General features: G+C 49.3%; 1 protein-coding gene across 3 annotated transcripts in view; it reads right to left on the bottom strand.

Moving 5' to 3' along the window:
• The window catches only part of PIGQ (phosphatidylinositol glycan anchor biosynthesis class Q), a 32,183-nt gene extending 22,081 nt beyond the window's left edge, over nucleotides 1–10,102 (bottom strand). Inside the window, exons 1-3 of one of the 3 annotated variants that reach the window (XM_034065331.1) lie at nucleotides 10,082–10,102; nucleotides 5,838–6,538; nucleotides 146–277 (exon numbers count right to left, since the gene is read on the bottom strand). In XM_034065331.1, the coding sequence (XP_033921222.1) occupies nucleotides 146–277; nucleotides 5,838–6,511 (806 nt within the window). In that variant the 5' untranslated portion in view covers nucleotides 6,512–6,538; nucleotides 10,082–10,102. Of the gene's footprint in view, nucleotides 1–145; nucleotides 278–5,837; nucleotides 6,539–9,908; nucleotides 9,955–10,024; nucleotides 10,061–10,081 lie in introns of those variants that run through there. The other 2 variants (XM_034065330.1, XM_034065329.1) reach the window with 2 other exon arrangements.
• Between the last annotated feature and the right edge of the window lie 3,945 nt (nucleotides 10,103–14,047).

The raw sequence follows: 14,047 nt of genomic DNA, 5'->3' as shown, positions 1-14,047 counted from the left end.
AGCAGGGACTAGAGCAAGGAAGGTAGCATGACCTGGTGCAGTGAAGACTCTGTAGTGCTCTGTGGGCACAGGATCCATGCTTTGGGCTCCCCGGAGGGGACAGGGCTAGAGCAAAGATGTGCATGGCTTTCTATGTACTCCATACCTCATGAGTTGAGTCTGGGTTTGAGCCTTCTTGTTACTGCTGATGACCTGAAGGTGCTGGAGGCGATGTCCCAGCTGCTCACAAGTTGAGAGTTTGCTCCACAAGAAAGACAAAGGCCAAAACTTGAGCACCCTGCAGAAACAGCATGGGAATGTGCTTGCTGTTGACACACAGCAGACTGGCCAGCATGCAAATTCCATGCAATACATGCAGTGTGAAGTTAAGGTTGTGCAACCAGAGACAGTGTCATCACATTATCATTACAGAGTATCAGATGTTAACTGCTTTCTTAAAAGTTAACAGGATTAAGGCAGTTAATTCTTTCCAGACCAAGGCATCTAACACAGACAGCCCAGCCTCTCATTACCATTCTGTAAACCCACATGCCTTGCTCTTCCAAGGAAGCCACAAGGCAATCCTGATTCCACCCTCTGCTTTGGATACAACCCTGGGATTGCACACTACTCTGAGTCTCCAGGAGACTGGAGTCAAGGCAGTTGTGTGTACAGCACAACCACCCAACAACACAGCATAACTGCTGCACAACCCCCAATCTGGTGTGAGCTTGGTGTAACAAAGGCTGTGTTCCTCCTGCAGTTTCTTTTTCCCCCTCTTTTATCTTTTTTCCACTTGATCCTTTATTACTTCCAAACTCCTTTCTCAGGGTCTTCACTTAAACCTTCTCTCCACTGCCTTCCTAGAGGTGACCAGCATTATGTATCTAACATAACATTTAGCATTTAATTAGGTTTCAAAGTTAACATCCACATTAGGCTTGTAGGGGAGGAAACATTCACATGGTTCTCTTATTATGACTCAGAAGAAAAGTAATAAGTGACGCTCAATTATGTTGGGGAGTTACTTTTATTACCACACAACCTAGAAAGAAAGGAATGATGGTGATTTGTGTAATGACACCTCTGTATCCAGCCAGGTAAGAAAGCACAGCAGTGGAACAGCAACACAAAGCACCATGTTGTTTATGGGGAATAAATATGGATGGGGATGTAATTTGTATCACTTCTTTCCTATACCCAGTGGTTGTTTCACTATTTTCACAGTGTTCCACTGTTTCTTGTTAAGGGTCCGGGAATCTCTGCTCACTTTTAGTCACTTTCTTCACCTCTCTTACTACTTTGGTATGTTCCAAATGCAGTTTACATTCATTCCGAATTCTAAAATTATTCCTCGTATCCTGCTTTCCTTTGGAATTGTGCAGCTGTTTGGATCATGAGTGATGCCCTAGCAAAGGGTGCATGCCTTCCCCAGATTTCACCTGGAGGACCAGCCTGGTGGCCAGCAGCACAGTACCTTCAGGATTGGCCAGGGCAAGACTTAAGATGGGCAGACTGGGGCTCCGGCTGCTCTTTATACATTTATACACAAATCACAAGGGTTTGGCTCATTCTAAACTGGAGTTGCTACCCCTTCCTCCCCACATACTCCTGAGCCCTTTCAACTGTCCTTCATGCAACGCTTGTCAGCATAAAACCAACCAGAGTGCTGAAGTGCCCCCTTTGCCCTCCCCATTCAGGTTCCAGACACATTGGTTCTGAAATACATGCAGTGTGCTCTGAATCATTCTGCTTAATTTGAGGCCTCCCAGTTACTCAGCTCTTCATTACAGCCTCCCACCTTAGAGACAAATGAATGCACTGCTCTTCAGCTGCCTGTCAGGAGGTGGTATCTAAAGTGGCGGAGGAAGGAGTGCAGAGCGGGGGAGGAAGGCACAGGGAGGATGGCACTGGCCACTGATCTCACAGACCTGGGGTAGCAGATCCACCAAGACATGAGTGCAGATGAGTCTTCTCTTCCTATTATGTTCTAGCCCAGTGGTTACAGATTCTGGTGTGGCAAATCTTTGCTAGAGCAAAGAATTGCACTTGAAATGCAAAGAAGGGGAAAGGAGAAATGCTCTACCTGGGAGGTTATTTCCAGATGGCTGAAGGTGAAACATGACTGCTCAAACCAGCAGCTGCCAGACCACCTCAGTTCAAGTAGAAAGCAACGGCTCTGGGGCCCTATGCTAGACACTCACTGGGCTGAGAGCCTCCCCACCCTCTCCCAGCAATGTGGAGGCTGCTGCTCTCTTCTGCCCAAGGAATGTATTGTGCAAGGGAGAATGATTTCCAAAGCAGCCTCACACCCAGCAGCACCCAGTGACATGTACACATACTGCAGCCTGCCAAGGGTGAACACAGCTCCTGAATGGAACTGGACAGGCCCACACACACAGCAGAGGTCTGTGCCCATGTGTACTGTGACCGACTTTTCTTCTCACTTAATATCAAAAATACAACCTCTATTCCACTTATGCACTTTCTTTGGAAAGTAAACACATATATGTACTTATTTAAATAAATACAGAATAATCACAGAATCCCAGAATGGTTTGGGTTGGAAGGGACCTTAAAGCTCCTCCAGTTCCAACCCCCTGCCACAGGCAGGGACACCTTCCACCAGACCAGGTTGCTCCAAGCACCGTCCAACCTGGCCTTGAACACTGCCAGGGATGGGGCAGCCACAGCTTCTCTGGGCACCCTGTGCCAGCACCTCAGCACCCTCACAGGGAAGAACTTCTGCCTAAGAACTCATCTCAGTCTCCCCTCTGTCAGGTTAAAGCCATTCCCCCTTGTCCTGTCCCTACAGGCCCTTGTCCAAAGCCCCTCTCCAGCTTTCTTATAGGCCCTTTAGGCACTGGCAACTACTCTAAGGTGTTCCCAGAGCCTTCTCTGCTCCAGGCTGAACAACCCCAATATATATATGTAAATATACATAAAATAACCCAAATATACAAACATACTGCAAAAAGCTCAACATAACAGTTGCAAGATGTGCTACAGTAGCTCTCATCTCTAGGAGTACTGAGGAAGAAAGCCAAAAATGTTTCTTGCATGGTCTCTTCCCCCTGTGCACACTGACAGTGTGCTGCCAGAAATTCTCCCACTTGTTTACCATGCAGAATATAGAATAGCTTGTATGACTACATACTTTCAGAAGTACAATGGAAAACCAACCATATGAAACCCAAACAACCAACCAACCAAGTCCAAAACAGTGACACCGTATTGGTGCATTATTTAGGCAGCAGAAGATATTTGGAGTATTTCCAGATATATGGAATTTTAGCAATAAATTAACAGAGCCTGCAGGAGTAAATCTTGATTTTCCAATTCACTTTGTATTCCAAGAGTGAGAGTGGGTTTTTCAGCTATCAGATGAAAAGCAATCTTTCCAAATCTGGATCACATGCACATATAAAACCTCCATTGATTACAACCCCTGGCTGTCTTTCTGCTCCTGCAAGGAGCAGTGCCTGCTTTCCAGATGAGGAACTGGAGACTAGGGTGTTTGTAAATGGGCTTTTTTTTACAATGAGCACACAGAGTTTATTGCCTCAATACTAAATCATCGTGATGTCCCCAACAGCACACTAGAGACCTGCAGCAGTAATGGAAATCCTGCACAGGAGTCCCTCTGAAGAGAGCCTTGCAGTGGCCACCCCTTAGCACAAGGTGGTGCTGGAGAAATGCCTTACTTTGAGATGTACAGGACTTGGGAGCAATGGATCAGCTTGGATGGATTGCTTGCTTCTGAGAAGCTGCTGCCCTGCTTCCCCAGCGCAAATACTCAACAGTGGCATATCCAAAAAGCCCCAAGCCTCTGCAGTGGGAGAGGACATCACTCATCTCTTTCTTTAGCTTTTCAAAGATTAGTATCCCTTAATATCACAGAAACCTGGGAAAGAAAGATCTGTGACCAGAAGCAAAAATTTGGTAGAACTTAATTTTACAGGATGTCCTGTTCCAGCACAGGGAGAAGGGGATTGGAAAGACTCTTGAACGTAACATCTCAAACACCCTCTGCCTTGTATTTGTTGGCACAAAGGAGGTTGTACCCCACATCACATGCTAAATTGAACCAAATTACATTAAATTACTTGAAAAGGTCAAGCAGGAGGCATAAAGCCAGGTGCTAATCTCTGTTTCTCCAAGACTGATGTTTTAAAATACCTGTAAGGTAAGTGTCAACATATTCTGAAGTCAGAATAGCTCCCAATAAACTAGGTAGCAGCTATCTGTGCCTAAACTGCCAGACTGAGCTCGAGCTTCCAAGAAGCACTCAGACTGTGGCCTTCTGGAGACCTGTGAGGTTCAGGCTTAACCTCACTCTAAGCCTGGCTTGAGTCCCAGCACTGATTGAGGTGGGCAAATCTGACCTCGAGACTAAGTGGCTATGCACAAAAGGATCATCCCGTTTGTTGGTAGTCAACCACAGCCCACAGACAGCCAGAAAAAGAACCTTCAGAGCTCCCCCCAAAGTTCTGACTTACTTACTACTAACAACCATTAGAGCACAGTCAGTGTCTACAGAACAGTCCCAGGATCCAGTGGTTCCTGATCAGGTTTGGGTTTGACCCCAGATCTCTTCCAATGCAGTAAACCAAAAATGGGCAGGTTTCCCTTTGTGTCCCTAAATGCGTAACCCAATTGGTCAGAAAATCTTTGCTTATGAAGAGTTTCACTGTAAATTTTTTATGACAGTACCATACAACCGGAAACCTGCTAAAAGATTCCATTTCCATACCCTTAGGTTGTACTTGAGAAGATTTATCCACGAACACAGTAGTTGTTGTTATCCAAACTTCATATCCAAAATGACCTCTCGCAGCTTGGAACCTCAACTCCACTCTCTGGCACAACCTCTCTAGGCAGGCTGATCTTTATAATGAAGGGCTTCTCCACTTAAAATCTGAACAGAATTCCTCTTAAGTGCAAGCACTTGGCACACATTATATCTGAAGCTTCCTGTTCAGTTTCATGGCTGTGACAATGGGATTTCACCAAGGATTCTTGGAGACCAGGGTTCCCTGTAACCTGCTCTAAGGCACTGAGGTTGCAGCACCACTTTGTGTCACAGAGATGATGGATTTAAACACACTATTTGCTGATGTTTCACAGCAGTGGAGGGTTGACAGCTGTGACTCCCTACGCCCTGTTTGTTGTCAAGCCATTGAGGAGATCCCCGTGTCATTCTGTCATCCATGGAATAGCTGGAAAACCAAGGTTTCAGCTGCAATGAAACTAAAGTGGGGCTCAGCTACCCCTGCTGCAAAAGGGGAGAAGATCAGTGCCTCTCCAGAAAGCCTCACAGCTCCTCGAAGAGCTCTACCACATTTGAGGAAGCCTCCCCAGACAAGGCCAAGTGCAAGGTCCTGTCCCTGGGTTGGGGCAATTCCAAACACAAATACAGTCTCGGGGAGACTGGATTGCAGTGGATCGAGCAGCTCTGAGGAGAAGGGCTTCTCACTGCCAGAGAGGAGACTGAGATGAGCTCTTAGGCAGAAGCTCTTCCCTGTGAGGGTGCTGAGGCGCTGGCACAGGGTGCCCAGAGAAGCTGTGGCTGCCCCATCCCTGGCAGTGATCAAGGCCAGGTTGGATGGGGCTTGGAGCAACCTGGTCTAGTGGAAGGTGTCCCTGTCCGTGGCAGGGGGTTGGAACTGGAGGAGCTTTAAGGTCCCTTCCAACCCAAACCAGTCTATTATTTAACATTTAGTAGCAATTCTGTGGCAGCCTGTGTCCAACAGAACAATTTAGTACCAACTGTGTTTCTCACTAGAGTTGAATAGGAACCCTGCGAAAGCCTAAACACAAATCACGTTTCCATGAAAAACGTAAGCTGTACCACTTACCTGCTCCTGCAGATCCCAGAGACAAGTGAAAGCAGGAATGTCAGCAGCATGCATGCAGGCACAGAGGCCTGCTTCATCAGCTCCACAATGATACTGGCTTCAGCGCCATCTGACTGCCAGTGGGTCAGCTTGATGGGCCCGTCATCGTATCTGTCTGTCATGAAGAGTATCTTACTCTTTGCAACTGTGTGGAAGATAGCAGAGAGCTTTGAAGCATCATCTGTCTCACAGTCAGTGGAGGTAGCTGTGTCCAAAGGTGGATGCAGATGGGAAAGCATGACTTTGCGCTGGTCATAGTATATTAAGATGACTTCTTCCTCCTTAGGGTTGTTAGAGTGCTTCTGAAAAGTAGAACAGCTCCAGAATTTGCTGTCTCCCTCTTTGCTTATCTGAATCCATGGCTCATGGGAGAATATTGTCCCAAGGTCTTCCAAGAACTTACTGAGATTCTCTTCTTTCTCCTGCTTGCTGTTGCTCCAGGAGCCAAGCACAGAAACACTGATTTTAGTCACCTGTTGGACTTCACTGAGATACTGCTTCACCTGGAAAGGAATGAAAGGGAAATGCACCACGGCAAGGATGACAGCAGAGCTCTGCTCCGAGAGCCAGCGGCCGACCAAGATGCCACTTTCTGCTGAGGAGCAGCATGACGGGAAGAAGACCTTAAGTACCATGGCAGTGATGCAGGATGAATGGGACACCTGCCAAGAAACACAGACATAAAGCTTGAGAATGGTGATTAAATACAAGGAAAATGGGAGCTGACCAGAGGACTCAGGGGAGCAACCAAGTTCTAAAACACTAAGTCCAGCCACCTGCACAATGACACTACTGACAGCCAACAGACACATGTCAGAGAAGCATCTAGGAAGTTCCTGATAATCTGCGGTCTTTGAAGTGAGGGGTGGTGAGCCTGGAGTTTCTCAGCAAAGCCCTTCCCTGAGTTCTGGAGCAGTCCATCACTGTACACTGACAAGCACAGCCCATCAGAGCAGCCAAGATCAGGAACCCATCCAGGCTCAAATCTTGGATCTGACACTGCATGTGTTTGGGCACTTCCTAGAGCAGGGACTACATTGTAGTGCACCATGATGCCTCAGGAGTCTTTCCTCCTATGACTGACAATCAAATACTGGGTTATGCTATAAAGCCAGATAATTTCAGAGCCTCCTGTGCACTCCGCCACATACTCACTGAACAACCTTGGGCAGATCACTCATCTCACTTCCCTCATCTGGAAACAGAAATAATTTTGTCAAAAGGGACTATAGTGATTAACTGATTGAAGTTTATGTAGTTCTTTTAGTTCATTAGATACAAGACCCTGAAAAAGGAGAAGAATCTCTGCTTTATCAGTGTTCTTTATCTACAATGTTTTCCTTTGTGTCATTAAAACACATCTCAATGGCTTTATAAGATTTAGAAAAAGGAGCTTTGAGGTAGTTGACAATGTCTCTTTAAATAAGGTGGAGGTTTCAAACAGGAATATAATCGCTGTAAGGAGAGCACTGGCGCAGAACAGTCCGACTCCAATGCCCGTTGTCCTTTCCCGTCCTTCAGAGCTTTGTTAGAGCTGCGAAAACTCTGCAGGCCCCGAGGCTGGCTCCTCTGCAAGGGATCAGTCAATTGGAAAGAGCAGCACAGAGGGTATTTACACCACACAAAGAGGATGCATAACGTGAAGGCCTCTGGTGGGTTTGGGTTTCTCTTTTTAATACAGGACAATTGATCCAGTAAATCTCAGCACCTGGCAATTTGCTCCATGTGGAGGAGGTGATGGGGAAGTAGCAAAGGAGAGTGATGAACCTGCTCCTAGCCCCACAGTCCTGCCAAGCAGTAGAAAAGGTCTGCTCACGGATGGGTTGTCAGCTGCTCCAGGCAGCAAGGTGAAGCTTCCTTGGTACACAGCTCACTCCTCACAAGGAAAAGCACCACAGTAGCTGTATCTGTGAGTAGCAGTAGTTTGGATTTTTTCTGGGATTGAATTTTCCCTTTTCATAGAATCCCAGACTGGTTTGCACTGGAAGGGACCTTACAGCTCATTCAGTTCCAACCCCCTGCCACAGGCAGGGACACCTTCCACTAGACCAGGCCATTCACCATCCCCAGAGTGAAGGATTTCTGTTCTTTTCCGCTAAGACCCACAGACACACTCTCAGGAAAAAAGAAATAAATTATATGAATACAGGGGCTCTGAAAGGTGAAATGTGACATGTTCATGCACACATATGCTCAGAAATTATTTAAAATAGTATGTTCAGCTAGAATGATAACATTCTAGCTGTATCTCAGTACCAAAACCTTACAAGTAGAGTTTACCAATAACCAAATATTCCAGAAACTGAAATTGAGCTCAGTATTTTAAAGAGCCTAGGGAAAAATTAGGGAAATAAGTTCTTGAATGAGTTTTTCAGTGTTCTTATTTTAATTATCGAACCTATGACCAGTAATATTGGACAGTTGATTTTTTATGCTTCTTTTTTCTCAAGAGATGTCACAACTTGAGATTGTTACTACAAGAAACTTCCCATGTCTCTACACAGCTGACCTTCTTAAAGGTTTGTCCATCCATAGGACATATCAGAGAAGAATTATCAACTGACTCGATTCAAACATTTATTTTTCACTGAGGTTTTTGTTTTATAGATAGCCACAGATATCTGGGAAAACTTCTCACCAAGGACAAACTTCTCATCCTTATCTTGTCTAGTTTGTGAGTTTTAATTCCTCCACCTTCCCCAACCTTTTAAATTAATTTAGTTATATGCTACTTTGGCTATGGCTCAGGTTAAATAATACCCAAGCACATCATCTGTCCTTTGGCTGCTGTGGACATTACGGGCAGAAGAGAAGGATCTTGATATAATTTTCAAGCTGCACTAAACACCTTGATAGTTGTAAACCAGCTGATCAAATATTCATATGTTAATGTGGCATAAGGCAGTAACAGGGGAGCTCAGGTGGCAAGGCTGGTATTCCCAAATCCACAGCTGGTCGTGATACCTTATCTATTTCAACAGACTGTTTGAAATTCAAAGTTGACATTTTAAATGTCACCACAGTCAACTATTACACTGATGCTTTTAAAAGAAATATCATAGAATCACAGACTGATTTGGGTTGGATCTTGAAGATCACCCAGTTCCAACCCCTACCACGGGCAGGGACACAATATCCTACACCAATGTGCTTAGTCCCTGCTCATAAGGTGCCAAAAGTCTTACAGATCTGCCCACTTCTGCTGGAAACCCCTACCTTTTCCCAAGATGCCACAGAGCATCAATGCAACAATCATGGGCACAGCAAAACCAGCAATGGATACCACCTAAAATGCATTTATCAAAGAATCCCAGACAGGTTTGGGTGGGAAGGTTCCTTAAAGCTCATCCAGTTCCAACCCCCTGCAATGGGCAGGGACACCTTCCGCCCGACCAGGTTGCTCCAAGCCCCATCCAACCTGGCCCTGAACACTGCCAGGGATGGGGCATTTAATTTGCTGGTTTATGAACAAACAACTTAAGGACCCAGGACTGATTCACCTCAGAATTTTAGGCAGAGAAGCAAAGACAAACAGCTGGATGTGCCCTGTTCTCCCCACACAGGCTGCTCTGCCACTGTCACCATGCCAGGGGGTGCTGGCTCCTTGGCTGACCCATGACTGGGCACAGAATCACAGAAACAACTAGGATGGAAAAGACCTTGAAGATCATCAAGCATCCTGAGGTCTTCCACAGGGTTCAGGCCACCAGGCCAGGAAATACCGAAGGCAGCAGCAAGCTGGCCTCGGCTGCCTGCAGGAGCAGGGCTGTATGCCCACGAGCCCCACCAGTTTCGGGCTCATCCCCCTTTCTGCGGGTTTCACCCGCGCTCTCAGTGCAGGCTGAGCTGACAGACAACAGCACCGCCGTGCCGCCCCCCACACCCTCCTCCCAGCCTAGGGCAGGCTGAACCCCCACCCCCCAGCCCTGGGCTGCCCCGAGGCCAGCGGGACCCCGCCCGGCCCGCACCAGCCTCGGCGGAAGGAGCCCCGGGCCGGTAGAGCCCCATTGCCCGCTCCGGCCCCGCGCCTACCGCCCGCTCCGCCGCGCGCGCCGTTTCCGGGAGCGGGCTGTGCACCGCGGCGGGGCCGGCCGGCGCCGGGGCCCGGGTTGTCGCGTTCCGCCCCGTGCCGGTGCCTCGGTCCCCACCTCGTTGCCGTTTCCCCCGGGTTTGCAGGCACCCGGCGCGGCTGTGGCCCGGCTCACCCGGCAGCGCCGAGCACCGCAGCTCTCCTCACGCCTTCCTGCGGTGCCGCCGGCCGATAAGGAGCGCCCGGCCATAGGGCAGACGCGTCGTCACCCCGGCCTGGGCGCCGCATGGGCTCCCCTTCCCTCGCGGGACCCTGTTGTACCCCGCTCCCCAAGCCTGGGGACTTGCCATCCCTCATGGGACCCCATCGTCTCTGATCCCCAGAGGCTGGGGACTCGCCTTCCTTGTGGAACCCCGTAGTCCCCCATCCCCAAAGGCCAGGGGCTCGCCCTTCTTCACAGGACCCCACTGTGACCCAGTCGCCGAAGGCTAGGAACTCACCCATGGGTGCTGGTGAGAGGGGACCAGGAGGGTGGCAGCAGCTCAGGGGGATGCTGGGCAATTTCAGGGGGTCCTGCATGGAAAGGGGGAGGGGGTGCGGAGATGGGGGATGCAGACCCAACGGGGCAGGCTAGAGAAAAGGTTTTGGGGTTTTTCTTGTTGGGTGCCACAGAACTGGAAATAAGGCAGGGGAGGATGGGTCTTCTCGGAGCTCACCTGAAGGGAGGGGATCACAGAATCCCAGACTGGTTTGGGTTGGAAGGGACCTTACAGGTCATCCAGTTCCAACCCCTGCCACAGACAGGGACACCTTCCACCAGACCAGGTTGCTCCAAGCCCCATCCAACCTGGCCTTGAACACTGCCAGGGATGGGGCAGCCACAGCTTCTCTGGGCACCCTGTGCCAGCGCCTCAGCATCTGATGGGACAGGCTTATCCCTGTTCTGCAAACCAGAGACACCCTCCCTGCTGCTGGGCTCTCCCTGCAGGAGGAAGGTCTGGGAGGGCACCACAGGGTGTCCATTGTCCTTAGCACCAGATAATGTGTTCTTTTGTTCCAGGGACAGGCAGGAAAAAGCATCCTTCGTGGGATTCATGGTGGTGACTGGACCCTGGTTTCAGACACAGGTAAAGGCCATGGTGTTGTACAGCACCATGTGCATGTCAAGGCTGGAGAAGGGACAAGGAAAACTCCCTTCCCTCCATCACCACACCCTGTCCGAGTGTCCCTGGCCCCTGCTGATAAAGGTTCCCTGAGCCCTCCTTCAGGGGCAGAACAGGACCCCAGGGCAGGCTCAGCCCCAGGACCTGGATGGGTGTGAGCAATCCTTCATGCCCAAATCCCATTTACTCCATGTAGTAGTGGTTGCTTCCCTGTAGAGGTCAGGAACGCAACACAGAATGAGTTACCTTCATGTTACCTTTCTCCTGAAGTCTGCTGAAAACCTGGGTGTGCCTGAGAGACCATGGGTGTCAACTCCAGCCTGACCTTACCCCTCCACTCATACTCTGGCATCAGGAAGGTGGAATTATGGCCATATAAAACCAGTGTGCAGGGAAGAGAAACAGTTATATTAGCTTTGCAAAAAGGCACGGTGCTAACAAGTTTGCCAAAGCACCAACGCCTGGCCAATTATGAGTCCTGATCAAGTCCTCCTTGAGCTATGCTGGTGGGTCCAAGAAAATCAGCCAGTCTAGTCCTTGCTTCTGCCACCTGGAGAAGCTGGAGGGCGATAAGGCAGTCAAGTAGATGCACTATCCGTGGAGACATTGAAGGCCAGGCTGGATATTGCTCTGGGCAACCTGGTCTAGTTGAGATGTCCTTACTTGTTGCAGGGGTTGGACTAGATGAGCTTTAAAGGTCCCTTCTGTCATGGTTCTGTCGTGGACACCTTCCAACCCAAACCATTCTATGATTCTGTAAGAACAGGCATAATGCCCGGCTGTGGAAGCAGTGGACCCACTCACTCACTGCCCAGCAGCAGATCTAAAGCTCAGCACCTGGGTGTTAGGATGGGGTCACCACATGCTGCCCCAGGGTTGGTGGGCCTGTACAGGGGCCTCACACAGTACTTAAAGACTTTGATACAGTTCTCCCCTGTGTCTGCCACGAGGAGGTGACCAGAGGAGGAGCAAGCCACACCAGCCGGCTTCCGCAGCCTTGTGGACACCAGGCAGACAGGAGCTCCATGTTCTGGGAACAAGTGGACTGTCCGGAGCTGCTCATCTGCCACTAGGATGCTGCCAGCCACATCAACGCAGACCCCAGCTGGGTTACCAAACCGGTGTCTGTATTTGCTGCTGAGGGAGAAGAGGAGCTTGCAGCTGCTGGTGAAGACCTTGACATCTCCACACTCCTCACTGACCACAAATCCTCCACCGGGTGCTGGACTGATATAACGAGGTCCCTGCAGATTGGACACCAAATGGATGTCGAGCATCTTGAAGGCATGGTCCAGACTAAAGCTGTGGACTTGGCCTTGTGCATAGTCTGCTACCAAGATCCTGCCCATGGAGTCTACTGCAATACCTCTGGGGGAGCCAACCTTTCTGATCTTTATCCATTCCCCCTTGGAGTGGCTGGTGCGAGGTTTGAAGACTCGGATGGCTCCATTCATCATGTCAGCCACAGCCACCCTTCCTGTCTGAGTCACAGTCACATCTTCTGGCAAGAAAGTGCCACTTTCCTTCCCCATTTGTTGGCAAGGCAGGGACTGCAGTGTTTGGCCTGTGCTGCTGAGGACATGGACCCAGGGAGCACTCTCAGCTGTTACGTAGATGGAGCCATCCAAGGAGCAGTGGATTCCACATACTCCCCCATAGCGACTGCCAGTAGGGTTGGGGATCTGCCGAACCAGGTTATCCTGGTAATAGTGGAGGAGGTTCTTAATGTTGTCCAGATCTCCACACAGGCTTTTGGCCTTATCCACCAGCTGGTGGACATGGTGCTGTGTCACCATGCCCATGCCAATCTGGTTGCTCAGCAGCGGGCTGGCTGCCTGCAGTGTGGTGCTTGACTTTAGCTGCAGGGTGTAGATGGTTTTCAGAAGCTTCTCCTTTTGCTGGCTGGTCTCCAGAGTGTCATCCATGACAAATCCCTTGTCCCTGTTTGGGGAAAGCAGCAGTACCGTTACTGTCCTGCCTGCTGCCATCTCTGGGGATATGCTCTGAGCTCAGGTGCTTGCTGTCTTCCCAAGGTCAAGATGTTGGTGCTAGGCTGGATTCACTCTGATGCGACAGAGACCAGATTCTAGCCATAATAGCTAATGACGTGCTCAGGATATAAAGACGAACAGGGACCATGGCACAAAACTGACAAAGAGCCAGCAAGCTGGATCCGCAGCTGAAAGACAGCCAAAAAGGTCCATTGGCTTCAAGGACAGCTTGGCTGGTGCTAGATCTGGCTGGAGAATTTATGTGTAAAGGAGAGCCCTGTGTGAGCACACTGGATGGGATCCCCACCTCTCCAGTTCCTGAGATTAGTGGCTTCTCTCAGGTCTTTAACACTTCTTAACCCTGTAAGCCCTGTCTCTCCAAACAATGTCCTGTCCATGCTAGCACTTTAGACAATGAGGATGCCTCCACCCTACCTGGGTCAGATGTGACACTTGCCCAGCATGTGCCTTTGTAAGGGCAGACCCTCCCCATCCAAACAAACTTATTCCTGAAAAAGCCAACAACCTGTCAGGAAGAAGAAGAGAGATGCTGCTCTGAAGGACACAGTCAACCTACGCAGTGTTTTCAGACATGAGAGCCACCTTGAGAATCACAATTTCTCTTTTGCCCACTCTCCCTCTGTTTTAAAGCCATAAGGAATGTCCTCTAGAATGTAGAGATGATAGCCTGGCTCTGCTGTGTGCTTTCCAGGACTGGCTGAAGCTGGTAAGAGAAATATTAACAGAAATGTGGCCTCTTTAAAGTTCCTGGAGAGGCAGAAGTTATCTTTGCTTTAAATGTGATAATAATTAATATCATAAGGGACACACTTGGCTGTTCTGAGTTGTTTGCCACCGTTGCGCCTTTATCACCCTGTGTCCCACAATTGCCTAGTATCATGAGCTCTGCACTGCCTGCAAAAGTAATGCTTCCCAAGCCTCAGCCGAAGGAAGCTAGGCTGAGGCATACTGGGTGCAAATTGTCAC

The sequence above is a fragment of the Melopsittacus undulatus genome, chromosome 8 (assembly GCF_012275295.1).
Source record: "Melopsittacus undulatus isolate bMelUnd1 chromosome 8, bMelUnd1.mat.Z, whole genome shotgun sequence".
Lineage (NCBI taxonomy): Eukaryota > Metazoa > Chordata > Aves > Psittaciformes > Psittaculidae > Melopsittacus > Melopsittacus undulatus.
The sequence above is the reverse complement of the archived record's forward strand: the minus strand, read 5'-3'. Positions and strand labels throughout refer to the sequence as shown.